General features: G+C 44.1%; 1 protein-coding gene across 1 annotated transcript in view; it reads right to left on the reverse strand.

The window, feature by feature from the left end:
• Positions 1-745: 745 nt before the first annotated feature.
• The window catches only part of LOC139204299 (transmembrane protein 132C), a 106944-nt gene continuing 92885 nt past the window's right edge, over positions 746-14804 (reverse strand). Inside the window, exons 6-9 of the mRNA XM_070834297.1 lie at positions 10627-10835; positions 6108-6381; positions 4055-4246; positions 746-2450 (exon numbers count right to left, since the gene is read on the reverse strand). Coding sequence (XP_070690398.1) covers positions 1278-2450; positions 4055-4246; positions 6108-6381; positions 10627-10835 — 1848 coding nt within the window. The 3' untranslated portion in view covers positions 746-1277. The remainder of the gene's footprint in view (positions 2451-4054; positions 4247-6107; positions 6382-10626; positions 10836-14804) is intronic.

Here is a 14804-nt window from a genome sequence, read left to right on the forward strand (position 1 = left end):
GCAAAATGCAATTTTTCAGCCCGCTGCCTTTGTTTAGGAAGTTTTCAGAGATGATTACTATTTGTGCAATTATTTGAATAATGAAAGATCCATTTCCAAAAGGAAAACATTTCCCACCTTGCCTGTAATTATCGCTCTTTGCATCCGCATGCTCCCCCAGAGACGGAGAGCACGTTTCATCCTAGTTTGTCCACCAGCGTGCTTTTCCTGGCAGCTATGGGACAGAGGTTAACGAGACCTTAATTGGCATTTTCTTCAAAGCTCACAAAACTTTAAACTAGGGGGTGGCAGTAGGAAATGTCACATTACCATGTTGTCCAGCCATTTAGTTTAAAAGCCTCTTCATACACCGGCTGTCATGTTAGGGTGCTGTGCTCTTGTAGACGGGAACAGAGTGTTAATAGCCGCTGCCTCCCTCCAGCGGACAGCGTTCAAGGGGAGAGATTGTGTTGCGGCTTGTGGGTAAATTTCACCTCATGAAATACTCTTGATACAAAGATGAATGTGTAATTGTCTTCCCTAACTCAACCACATTCCTCAGCTAACCTCAGGACAGGAGAAATGATGGTGCGGTCAATAAAAGCTGATACACACTCTTGACATTGTTGTGTATTTTTTAAATGTTATGAAAATACAATATACAGAGCAACAATACAATGCTTTGGACACTGTTCGGTATATACATAACAGGTCTTCTGCCGTGTTAAGGAGGATGAGAATGAACCGGAAAAGTGTGCCTTTTTTCTTTTTTTTTTTTTTCCAATGACATGCAGAAATGTTTCTTGGCTTGCTTTGGCCTTTCCAGCACTCCTCTGTGGAATAAGGATCGGATTGTAGGAAATTAATATCCAAAATGTTACAAAACTTTCAAAACCATTTAATGTGCACACACAGTCAGAACATCTATCTAGTCAGGTTACTGCTTGTTTTAAATCTACACGTCATCTGAACATCACAGGTCATCTCTGCAGATCAGTCCCGGCATCATCACTTGATTCTATCTAAACCCTGTAGTAATAAAATGATGATAAAAAGGTAACCATCTGATTAACACATGGAAAAAAAGAACCACCTGACCTCCTCACTCACTGATTATTTTTCCATTAGCAATTCATCATCGGTCACGTGTGGAATCATGACAATCCTCGTAAATGTAATGACAGTCAACCTTTGGCAGTTTGGGGTGATTCTGAACCTACGAAGGCTCCGGTTTCTGTCCAGACCCACTTTCCTCTGAAAGGCATAAGGGTGAGTTTGTTACAAGTGCACAGAGTACATTATGCCACCTCTTTTAAAGCACTGTCATTTAACCTTTCCATGTAATTGCGCAACTCCTTGGAGTCTCCCAGCTCTACATCCTGACACACCCACTTAATGTCCTGGCTGTGGCCCCCAGTCAGTGTGTTTACAGTGGGGTAGCTATTGTCCGAGGGGATGGTGGTGAATGTGGTGAACTTGACTCGCTTCCTCTTGGTGGTGGGTGAGTCTCCTTTGCTGTCCTTGGCTATGCAACCTACGTCTGCCGCCCGGTGCACTTGACCCTGCACGTTCTTCTTCTGGGCCGAGCCTCCGTTCAGCAAGTGGCTGCCTTCCTCGAGCCCGCTGCTCGAGTCCATCATTGAGGTCTGTTCCTCCTGATGGGGCGACAGGCTGATTTGGCTCTCAATCAGCTCTGCCTCGTTCCCCAGCCACACCCAATCGTGGGCATGGTTCATGTTCTCCTGGCCCTCGATTGAGAGCTCCTTGTGGCGGTACTTCAGCGTGTAGGAGATGCAGTTGATGAGGAAGACCAGGATTGCGAGACAGAAGACCCCCAGCAGGGCGTACATGCCGATCTCCAGGTCTGTGAGCCCACGAGCGGTCTGAATGAGGTCATCGTCCATATTGCGGCCACGGGGCAGGTCCACTTGTGCAGGGAAGTCGGCAAAATCAATCGGCATGTTCTGGCTACCGTCATCTGAAAGCTTATCCCCATTGGGTCTGCGCATTATTGCACTTCTAGTGGTGGTGGCTCTCCTCAACACGCCATCCTCCATGTCAGAGATGGAGCTGCCGTAGTAGTGAGTGTCAAGGCCGGTTCTGTCCTGGGAGGGGGAAAGCCTGCCTCTGTTGTCCATATCATCTCCGTCTGGGCTGTAGTCGCTGCTCCCTCCCCTCGAGCTGTCACTGTGACCAAACTTCACCCTGACGTTACAGTTCCCCGCTGCCAGGACGCTGCGGCGCTTGAACTTCTGGCAGGCCTCGCAAACAGTCATTTCCACCCTGACCAGCAGGCCTTGGCCCTCCGCCTCCGTCACAATGACAGGCCATTTCCAAGAGGGGTTCTGCTGCACTGTCACTACTTCCTCATCAAGGGAGGTGGCTGTCAGGACAAAAAAATCAGGATTGTACAGGTCTAGAGGAGCCACAGAGCCGTCGCTGAACTGTAGCCAGGCGCTGATCAAGGCTTCCTGTGGAAACACACACGCACACACACACCAAAATGCAAAGAAAGAGAGAAAATAGTCAGTGGAAATTACAGTGCAAAAATATCCAGCCTCATTTCATGGAAACAGACTGGAACAGATAAAATAGTTTTTTTGAATGTATTAGCTCTGAAATTGTTATGAAATTGCATGGACTCTCTGCAGGGTAGTTATAGAGCACCAACCAGGTGTTGTTCAGGTTCTCCGTAATATCCCATTGCCCGCTGCTCCCAGCTTTTACTCTCGGAAGTGTAGTGAATTCATACAAATGAGACACACGATTATTTGCATCACTTTGTCGATGCACCACAAAGACTTCCCGTACATATGGAGCTTTCTAATTGTGGAAGGCACTGTAAGCCGAATACATGCTCACTAAGTCGCATGGTTAGTGGCTATTCTCTCTAAGCTAAGGGGGACACAGATTAAAAGATTGGCGGAAAAGATCAAACGGTAACACAGAGGCATCTTAGGCCTTCTCCTACTGCAATTTCACAATTTGCCTTTTAATGTCTCAGAAGGACAAATCCCCAAAGGCGCACAGTGGTCTGTCAATGCTCCCTAATTACTGGCACCAGAGGACTTCCAGTGCAGTGCTCCCCGCTTATCTTCACACTTTGCGTGTGGAGATAGGGCTGATAAATGGCCTTCATATCCTTCCTTACTTGGAGGAAGAGGGTGAAGGGGAATGTAAAGGAGCAGTTCAGAGAAAATTGTGAGAGGGCTTGATGGGCAGATCAAAGAAGCCACAATGAGAGCAGACTGGGCAAATGAGAAAGGGAAGCAAAATATGATAGAATGGCCAAGTTTGGGCAAAGTCATATTTTGGTACAGAGTCTGTGGCGTTGCGTTTGCATGTTCTGAGATTAAGCTCCCGTTTCTATTAGCTGCCCAAGGAAACGCATTCTGTCACACTCTGGCTTTCAAGTCTCTGAGTTAAGAGGGTTAGGGATGGTGTGGAACAAACAAACAGACACGTGTACTTGAGCACATGCACACTCACGGCTTTCTTTGATTGTAAAATTGCTCATTCAAGGACCCTGATAGTGTGAAATGGAATCTGGAAGTCAGTCTTTTGTTTTGGAAAGCACAGCAATCACAGCTGCAGAATGCACATTTTTGGCTTCAGTAGATATAGAAAATTCAGTCTTTCAAAAAAATGGCAATCAAGCCATTGTAGAATAATTTAATATGACAGGAGATAATAATTACTGTTGTAAAACAAATTAACATAATTGCCTCTGTCTTTATTGGACCTGACTAAACAGTGTTTGCAAATAATTACTGCTCTTTGTTTTTAATCTTTTAGATAATAATCACCATCGTTTTTGTATAGGAGGCTTTGTATCCAACCATGGTGAGTAAGAGACATGAGTTTCTTATACTGCTACTATACTACAACTAGTGATCACCTTCATTATAAATTATCCTGCTTTTTCTCAATTAAGGAATTCATCTTTTTGGTCTGCAATATGTCCCTCAGCACAAATAATGTGAAGGTCATTATCAGATTGCATGTTTTCTCTCTTGGACCGACATCCCAAAACCTCAAGACACTCAGCAAACGATCAGATGGAAAGCATCCTGACCTGTTTGGGGCTCTGCAGAACCTCCTGTGTTGTCGTGGTAGCCAGGATGGCTCTGTTGCTTCCTGGACTAAGCTGGAGGGTCATAGAGAGGCCCGTCACCAGCTGGACCCCCAACTCTGTGATGGTCACTTTGTCATCCACCACTGTGACAGTCTTCTCTGCCAGGATTGAGTCTGACAAAGGAGACAGCACCTAAGGGGTGCAAAGACAGTGAAGGGAAACAAAATTAGAAAAGATTACAAGTTGAAACTGCGACATCAAGGGAATCTTAAAAGGAAGAACACGAAGAATTAGATTTTCCTCCACAATATTCCTCCCAAACATGTGATCGTCAACAACAATACCCCGTGACATTCTGGTATGACCAATTACGGCTGTGCTACTCTACACAAATGACTCAAGCCATTGTATAGTCTGTTCATGAAAGCTTTTTCATTTCCTGCTCTAAACACTCGGGGTTGAGGAGGTCTTTCCCAGGAGAAATCAGCAGTGACAGCAAGCGCAGCTGAACAGAGCAAATGGGCATCACCTATAGAAATTTCATCAACAGAAAATCCAAGCAGAAATAAGTCACCGATGGTCACACTGGCTTGATTGACAGGTGTATCCTGCCAAGGTGACGAGTGGAATGTGAAAGCATCACATCAACGAGCGCTTACTGGTGAAGATGTTAGCAGCATGAAAACAGTGGATTACAAGGAGTTATAATAGGTGATTTAAGAAAATGTTCATCCAACATAAAAGCCCCTGCAAAAATATGCAAAATGATACACAGAACCTGCTTTTTATTTCATCTCTTTACTCAGGCTATGTAGATCAAACAACAGCTCAACTTGGCTGCCATCCAACCTCCATATCTCCTGTAGGTAAGAATTCATTCCTTTTGATTAATACTGGCAATGCAGAGGAAAGGAACACTTTAACCCCAAAACAGAAGCAGGTCTAACTTTATTTATGATGAATGCCATGCATAATATGTGTGGCTTCCTCGGCATGCATATCTTAATAAACGGCTCCTCGGGGATCTGCCTGCTTGGCGCAGGTAGTCGCAGCTGTCAAACATTGTCACGTTTCTGTGCTTGTTTTGCAAGAGCGCGGATGTTCTGCGAAGGTGAAGACGCGTCTGAGCACAGACAGGCAGGCAGACAGACAGACAGGTGAGACCTCGACGCCAGGAGGCAGATCCCACTAACACAGATGTCGTTAGGGGGGCTGATATTCATCCTGTTAGCCTGAAGAGCCCGATAGACCAAAGGGCTGAGGAGGAGGGCACACTCACCGACACAGTGCATGCTGGGACACACCAGCAAGCACCTGTCTGCACCACACAGAAGGAGCTACTAGTAAAACTGTATGCAGCTGCATCTGTTACTGTCCCTGGAAGATGTTCTATAATATATTAATCTAACATGTGTTTGTATTGACCGAATAATGTACCATAGTGATCATCATAATCATTAGCTTTAGTTTTAATTTCTTCTGTATATTCTTTAATTACTAAAACAGACCTTTGCCAAGACGATAGGAAGCTTCCAATGCCTGCTGCGTTGCATTTTACATCGTGTGTCATCAGATTTGGTGAGAAAAACTGTACAATAACATCACAAGATCAGCTGGCAGAACGACTGACTGCACGTTCACTGTTATCAAGAGCTGTTTCTGGATCCTCCTCTTGCTGTCTACAAAGCACTGATTGGAGATGTAAGTGAAAATAGGCACTACAAAATGTAGAAAGAAAAAAAAAGGAGTCCCTCATTGCACAGGTAAAATGTGTGTATGAAAAACTAGGAAAAGTAGGCAGGTGTTGGATGAAACTGTGATAGATGTTTGCAAAGTACAGATTAGGTAATAATTTCAGTTTGTCATTGTTTTCCATGTTTATTTCATGTTGCCCCAGCAGTCTTCATTTTAACAATGTTGTCAGTGAATTCAGTGAATATGATTTTATCACTAATAGGTATAATGGCCAAAATGTAACAAAAATAGATTTTAGCTGTGATACGCTGGCATTACCCTAAATGCAATGCTCCTTTAAAGCTAAAGCGTGGCCCACCTGGATAGTGGTCATGCCCATGTCGAGTCCCACCAGTATCCTCCTGTCCAGGAGCTGTGCAATCTGGGGGTCCTCCACCTTCAGGAAGTCCCACACCACCTCTGTTATGTCCACCTGCCAATCAGTGCCCAGCATGAAGCTGGTCTGGCCTCGAGGATCAGCTGACTCGGCCACGAAATGGGTCAAGACTCTGACCATGGCGTGCTGGTACTGGAGAGTGCAGCTTCGTCCTCGTCGGTCTTCGTCGTCCTCGTCCTCGCTGTCTCGCGTGGACCTGGCAATTTGAGAAAAACAAACAAAAAAGAATTAAATCTAAACTTTTCTTCAGCGGTGTGTTTTACTTTGATGAAAACATCACCGGCCGTTCACGAAGCCGCATTACATTAAATAACAGAAGTACTTGGTGGTAATTACAGGCCAACACAGGCAGAAACATAATTGTGGCATGCGTGCATTCTGTTTTTGCTAAACATACACTTAACAGATGAGAGGAGAGGACACCGGCACTGCACTCTGCATTGACGTGTGGTTTGCGGTGTTGTCAGCAGTGTTTTAATTAAACTGGGCTCTGTCAAATGTACACGCACACAGAAGTGTAACTCATTACCCGACAAAGCTCAAGTAATGATGCAGTGTTGTTGATTGGACCACTAAGAGAAGATCAATCCAGAGCGTGACTATCATTTTTCCCTCTCAGTGTCTCTCCTTAACCATTTTGGAGCACCCAGTCAGGATTGTGAATGTGCATACACCTCCTTACTGCTTTGCTTTAATAGTCTCCCTGATTGCTCCATTGCCAGCAAATCTAATTTTATTACTTTAGGCAACAAATCAGCCAACAGAGACTCAGAAAACTGCTTTAAGTATGACAAACTAGGTTTAAATGGTTACAACACAGCTGCAGTATCATTAGATTTTGCCTGTAACTGTTTTTTGTTTAATTTTGCTTCAACAAACAACTTTATAAAAACAACAGATAAAGCACCCTGAGATGTTGAGAAAGCAATGTTTGAACGGTTGATCTGGGAGAATAAATGCTGTTGCAGCTCTTCAGTCTTACACTGGGGCATAGTTGGGACACTTGCAAACAGAAAAGTGCTTTGTCAACAAAACTACTAATCATATATTGTACTGTAGACTTACACCCGCCTTTCTCTCTAATCATCGCCACGTCCTCCTCCGTCTCTCTTCCCCTATCACGCGCATACACACAAGCAAAGGTCACGATCCTGATAAAGGGAGGGGAGGAAAATTAATCTCTTAAACTTTTTTTCTTGTGATTATCCGCTCCGCTTGTTTCTTTCTGTCTGAATCCCCTGAGAAATCTGACTGCATGCGAAGCCGTGGGAATAAAGACGTTAGCTGCACGCTCCAGAGAAAAACCCAGAGCACAGTGAGATTTGGAGTTAAGGGCTTAAAACCTGTGCTGACAGGGCCGATTTCACATGCAACTGAGTAACCGCCACTCACAGGAGAAATGAGTCTACTGTGGATATTGTTGGATCACTGAAAGAAAACCTATGGAGAGCAACAAGTGATCCGGCCGAGTGGCAACATCCCCACATCAAACCATAAATATGTGACATGTGACGTCACCTTATTTGAACAGAGAACTGACAGCTATGTGAATACAGACACAGGATACAGGAACAGGGAATTTAAGGATATCAGCCTAGTGTGATGTCTGCTGATCAGTTTGTAGATCTGCTGTTTGCTGACCTTTGCATAGCGCTGCTCACACGTCCCACTTTCATTTTTAACACTAGTTTAGAAACACTTGTAAAGCTAGTTATTAAAATAGCAGATCAGGCTTGCCCACACAGGCGCCACATGACACATTTAATGCATATTCATGAATGCTAACTCCTCCACTTACAACTTATAATTTTTATGTCATCTTCCGCACAGAAGAGGAACACTGAGCCAAATTTGCAGGCAACGATGGTGTACGTCTCCCTCTGGCCAATAATATTTTAGCTTTATTAAATGCATGGAGAGCTGTCCTCGGGTTACCTTGGCCCACAATGGCTAACTAAAGGCCAACATTTAAATTCACATATAAAAAGAAGAACTACCAGCCGCATAAAATGTAGCATTTGCTCAGATACATAGTTTTTTTTTTTCCAACAGAGTAATAAAGGTTTATGATTCACGAATTTCTGATCAAACATTCCCTTTTCTTTTAAATTTCTGCTCTCCCTTCATAAACTCCTGCTCTGTATTGTCCCTCCACTCCCTCCACTCATTTCCATATTAAATGCAGAGGACTGAAATCATCTGCCGATGACTTCCTTCACAATCTTCCAATGAAATTTGGAAGCAGTAATTGAAAGTTTCTCTCCGCTGACTGCTTTGGTTAAATCCTTTTGAATGATATTGTGAGTGTTGTGAGCATAAACAGAATTTGTTATTTGACATTCACAGACAATGAATTAACAAATGGCACTAGTGCTGCAGGAGCATGTGCTGACATGTTGACTGAATAGGTGTTTAAACAGTATACTTATAAAGACGTTCAAACGCGCAGGTATTAGTCAGGTGTAATGGATTCAGGAGATAGTGAAGTCCAACCGCTTTAGCTCCGGTACATATCGGACATGCCGGTGCTCATGCAGCCGTCGCAAAATCTAATCTAAGGTTAATCTCATAAACAAATCACACTCAGTGCCGTGAACAACCTGCTTCACAAAGCAATTCCTCTTTCCGCTTCATTCACTTTCAAGCCCAGTTTTGACTTCAGAGGAGATGCTGCATATTAATGTGTGTGTCATGCTTATTTTTGTTGTGCCCCGTGGATCGTGTGCTGTATTTGTTTTGGCATTTTGCTGCATTTCATTTTCTGCTACACTAACATGACGAAGGTCATTTGTACTGAAATAGGCAGCGCTGCTTCTATATATACAGGAGCAGCTCTGTCTGACAATTGTTTTTTATTGTTTGAATCTTGCAGGCAATTGAAGTGCAGCTGTTTGTTTTATAGCAGAAAGAGAACACTCAGTACGCACGGTTTAAGACAACAGTATAAAAACAACATTAAATATTGAATAGTAAAAGGTAACTGCACGTGATTTCTTTTGAAACACTTTAAAACAAGGGGAAAAACAGGAGTCTTAATACACATGTCTTGAAAGACGTGTTATAGGAGTGGTGCATGCCTGAATGCTACGCCTACACTTAGTTTGCTGTCTGCGAAGGCTTATCTTGTCCCTGTTTTGACAGGGCTTAGGGAGGGAAGAGGTGAGCCATACAGGCAGTGTCAGTCAAAAACTGTGTGCAGAGTGCTTTTGCAACTATCCCACTTACAAGCCTGATGTCTCTTCATTTCTCATTTTTGTCTCTCCCACTCGGTGTGGCCATGCCTCGCCAGCCTGGCTGACAGAGGAAGGTCCTGCCATTCGCTCCTCGTGGGCTTATGGACAGTGGACCAATGCCCATTCTCACCAACGGGCATAATGCTACTTTGCAAGGTCATGCCTGTTATCCCCTGATAAACAAAGACGAGCGTAAGACAGGGAGAAACAAAGCTCTATGCAGTCCATCAGCAGTGGTGCTGGCGTCAACAGTGACAACACAACTCGGCTGTCCCCGCTGATAAAGGCATAGCAGCACACAGCTGGGGATGCAACATCCCCGACAAACCATGGCATTAGTGGAATGCTGTACCTCTGTCACTCAAAATAAGAGGGGGGCTGAGATAATTAGAGTAGCCACACTGGTGCGTGGGATGACTCAGGGTCCAACCTCAACGCTTTTCCACAAGTAATTACTGCAGGTAGGATCATAGCTGCCCCATCAATTTCAACAGTTGCAGAGTAGCACTACATAGTGGCACTGGCAGAGGTGTTGGTAGTGATGAGACCCCAGGGGAGAGGTCTGACCTCCAGGCAGCTCTAATAATGTTGGGTCCCACTGACGACTAGGAAGCGTAATGGCAGGCCACCGTACGCCAGTCGTAATGACAAGCTGTACTGCACAGGTCAGCCATTTTGTTATCAGGCAAGAACTGTCAGTAGGACTGAAGTCAGGAAGAGACAGGTGGAGTGCTGTTCAGTCACACATCTCATCATTATCTTATCTAAGGCTGCCATGACTGAAATCGAATGCATCCTCTGGAATAAAGGTTATTCATTACCCTCTCAAACCAAGCAAGAAATGCTGCAAAAGTCCACAAAGGACTCTGACCATGGGGATTAATGCAATGCCAACAGGAGAATCTATGCTGAGCACACCAGTGTTGACAAAGAAAAAGACAAAAAAACAACCTTGGGTCAACTTACCTCAAAAGTGACCGTGATATTGGTTTGGATAAGTGAGAAAATGAGCCCTTTATTTATTGCAAATAAATGCTGGAAAGCATCTAATCTCCCCCTGACGAATCCAGAGAAAATGACGAACGAGCTAAAGATACATTGAGTCCGCTGTGGTGTAAACGAAAAAAACATTAAAAACTTCTGTTAAACCAGAGAGCAGGAGACACACACAAATGCCCTGTGACTGACAGCTGCATGCAGCACTGTACCTCTGACCGCTGGCAATGATGGGTACCCTCCACCCTTTGATCTGACTGAGCTCCGTGTCTGACACCTCAATCTGGAGCGGGAGTCGAGGGATCCACACGTTGAGCTCCAGCTGAGCGCTCAGGTATCCGTAGGTGAAGTTCACCATCATCTTCACCTTGCCCCTCATCTCCTTGCCATTCACGAAAACGTAGTCGCACCTGTCTGACACCTGCGTGGGAGGAGAGGGAAGGATTAAGAGAGATGGCATTCAATTTGAGCCCTTCTGACGGTTGCACTCGATGACTACACAGTGAATTACACAGTGCAATACACTGTACAGTAAGCCAGGCCCTCCAAGTTGATTATAAGGCCTTACAACCCTGAGTCCTCCACTGATACAGTATTCCTGCAACTCCTCTGAACAAGATGAAAGGTCTTCTATTTGCTCCACGCTCAGGAAAAGAGGGAGGAGGGCAGCAAGGACATCTTTGAACCTGGGGGAAAACAGGTCGTGGTCTGCTCTTCCATTATAGTTCTGCCTACAGCTAAAAGAAGAGCCAACAGATGGAAACTCGTACGAGGAGAGCAGTAGTCTCTTGATAAAATGACCAAATCAAAGCCATCTGTTTCATAAATTGATTTATAAATGTAATGAGCAGGCCAATTTTGTGCGATGGAAAGACACAACTCTTTGTTGCTTTGCCTCAGTCTCTTTGAAGCTCCCCTGACTCTGCGCCTGTCTATACTCGTACCAGCGTTTGATCAATCTCCAGAATCCTTTGTCTGTCTGTGTCTCTTAAAAGCCTTGATGATATGGCCGTGCAGGCGTCACAAACACACACACACACCGTATGCAAATACACAAAGAGCCCAAGAGGATCTCAAGAGGGATATCTAGGACATGCACACACACATGCACACATAGAGGTAATTACTCAGTATGTCTTAAACAGAGATCTGGTATTTTTTCCTGTCCGTTCTATTGATCCCATCATATAGCAGACTACCATGGCTGGAACCAGATGGAATTAGATGGTCTGGGGAAATATCTTTTTTTTTTTTTATCCTACTTCTAAGTTATTTTTCCACAGCGAGATAAAACCACAAACAGCCATTCATCATGGAGCAGCAGCAGGATATCCTCTGTGACCAGGAAGAAAACTGTGTGTGTGACTCTACAGCTTTGTGGGAGCTCCCTCTGCTTCACATCACCTCTAGAGTGAAGCCAGCGGTAGACTCTGTGTGGAAACTAAATTAGGCTGGTTTGTGTAAATAAAAGCAGATATTTGGAGATTTGCCGCATTGATTTTTACACTCTGTACTGCGGACTGCACTTGAAACGGTGGCATTCCTAGAGCACCGGTGTGCGATTGGACACAAGTATGATTACCAAAGCAGACCTAAATTCATCTATTTCCTTTTAATTTATTTTCCTCATGTGTGCACACTGGCACGGACACCACACAAAAATAACAAGAAACCCTTGTGAGAAAGCTGAAAAGTCTGTAGCAAGGTATCCTTCAAGGCTACAGCAAAGCATCAGAGAACTGATTGTTGTCCTGCATTCTCAAGTGGGATGGATCAATGGGTCTTTGCTCTGTGTTATTAGAGCCACTAACAAGTACAAAGCATGCATCATAGTACCTGCTCATGCACTCACGCCGCACGACCTGACGGAGTTACTTAATGAGGCTTTTGAACATTTCTACAAGGGCAATGCTGCTCTCCTGGCTACAGTCAGTCATGGAGCAGATTGGGCTCAGTCAGGGCTCCCAGTGTGAGTGTGTTTGAACTGATAAAGATGTCAGAGGAGTCCCTGCTCCTTATCAGCCCTCATTGTTCGGCTCTTTCTCTCTCTCTCACCGCACTCAGTCTGCTGATGCTGAAGTGCCTTTGACAGTCTCTCCGTCTCTGACTTTTCTCATTGGTTGGGGCTCCGCAGCCCCGTTGGTTGCAGGCTAGATGACACCTGACTGGACTTAATGTCAGGCTCATTGACCATATGGAACAGTGATATGAATGGTCAATAAAATGGATTTTGCTGACGAATATGTTTATCCTGTCATTATCATTTTCTTGCCACATTAACACAAAGCTTTGTGACGCCAGTTCTCCCTCGTTTGTTGTAGTGTGTGTACATTAATTCAGATTTATTAACACACAGCTCCCATGTCCCCGTGTCTCCCAGTCCCATGACAGACAAATTAACTGCCTGCTGGCATTTGTTTGATCTATTCCCAAACAATCTAAGCAGAAACAATTATGAAAAACACGACGACTGACATCCAGCCATCCCGACACATTACACAGACAAACATACACCTTCCCGCTGTGCTGTTTTATTGGCAGACGTTGCTCCAAATCAATATTCTAACATGCAAAGACACTCTCAATTAATCAGCAGTCCCTTTAACCCCTCAATCACCCTCCCTGCAGGATGTGTGTTGTGGCAGACTGAAGGTGGGACTGTCTCTGTGAATTACACACTCTCCGTCATTCTGATTCACAAAGTATCATAAACGTCCAGGAGGATCCACTGCCACATTAATCAGACACATTAGGCAGCTAACGGGAGAATACTTACAGAGGACATTAAGGCTGTCTCTGGATCTAGCCCAGGAAATTAACAACTCACCAGACAGATACAATCCACGGCAGATATGAGCGATGGGAGTAGGGAGCAAGAAGGTGGGGTGAGCCTGTCTCTGGCGTGTACACAGAGTTGGCTTGACAGAAGCAATTAAGCCGCTCAGACTCCTCTGCATAAGCTACACCCGTCATTTCGGTGCAAGGGAAAGGTCTGTAAATATTCTAATAGCCCTGGTCCGTGGAAGCAGTGGTTGTAAGAGCCCACTCATAGCATGACCTTGAGCAAGTACAGTTCATGGCTCACATGGAGACAGACGATTTGTTCTAGAAAGTCAACTCATTAAAACATAACCGTGGAACATCTCTGTGCTGTTGATTTTGCTGTTTCAAAACCGAAACGTTGAGTAAACATTTTCACACTCAAAACTCATATTTAACTCACCTAATTTTCAACCTGCATTGCCCTCCAATAGCCTCATCGATTTGGCTCTGATTAAGGTCTTTTTCTACTGTTAAAGGCTGAAAATCAATCAGTGCTCTTCCCTTTTTTCAAGCTGAGATAAACCCGACTGAGCTGCATACTGCTGGAAGATTCGTGGATACCCCTTTTTCATGCAGAAATATGCAGTTGTTCAGCTGCTATGATGTGCTGTTCAGCTAATTAGCTAGTTGCTAACTTGGTCTGCTTGCTGGCTGGTGCTGGGCAGGTGGTGGACTGTGGGTTTTAGCTTTTTGGCTGATAACGAGCTGCCTGCTGCAACCGAAAACAATGCTAATGAAATTGGTGTGATCGAATCAAAACAGTAAAGTTGTGGGCTGCAAAACCAAAACGAGGACTGAGAGATGATTAAATACCCTGTAATGCTGAGTGGAACTGCTGAACCGTGTGATCATTAAATAACACGGAGGTCATGTTTTCTGTGAGCGGAAAAACTACTGGCCAGATTTTCATGAAGCTTAGAGGGGTGTAGCATGGGCCAAGGAAGAACCCATTAAATTCTGAAGCAGATCCAGATCTGCCTTATGAACAAGCAATAGCACTTGTTATACTGCACACTGGTGTCAGTGGCATAGTGGAAAACATTTTCTTGAGATATTTCTCGGCCTGTGCAATACGACCAAAGCCTCATGTACAGGTAACGATACATACTGTAGCATGATACAGCACATTTTCTGTAAATTCAGTGAATATAAGTTGACCACATGAAGGCCTATTTCTTACATTTTGAATTATGCTCAAATAGAAATAGAAAGGTAGAAAGATAGGTACAAATAAAAGGTACTTAGTAATATTTGATTATTTTTCTTCTTTTATTTAGAACCTTTATGCACATTGTCACTTGAGCATGTCACAAAATATGAATTATTAAATAATGTTTGAGTCTGTTTGCTGTCTGCAGCATAATCTGCAAAGAAAAAGTCTGATACAGAATATCAGACTTTGTATACCCAGACAGAGCGACATGTGCATGCAAAATAACGAAGCCGATACATGTCAGGCAATATTTGTAAAAGCAACTCTCCAAAGTGGTTTAAAGAAAAAGCATGTGACCTGGGGTATTTCTTTCAAATTCATTGTAATTCAAAGGCCACGAGTGAATAGAAGCAT

The sequence above is a fragment of the Pempheris klunzingeri genome, chromosome 7 (genome assembly GCF_042242105.1).
Source record: "Pempheris klunzingeri isolate RE-2024b chromosome 7, fPemKlu1.hap1, whole genome shotgun sequence".
Classification (NCBI taxonomy): Eukaryota; Metazoa; Chordata; class Actinopteri; order Acropomatiformes; family Pempheridae; genus Pempheris; species Pempheris klunzingeri.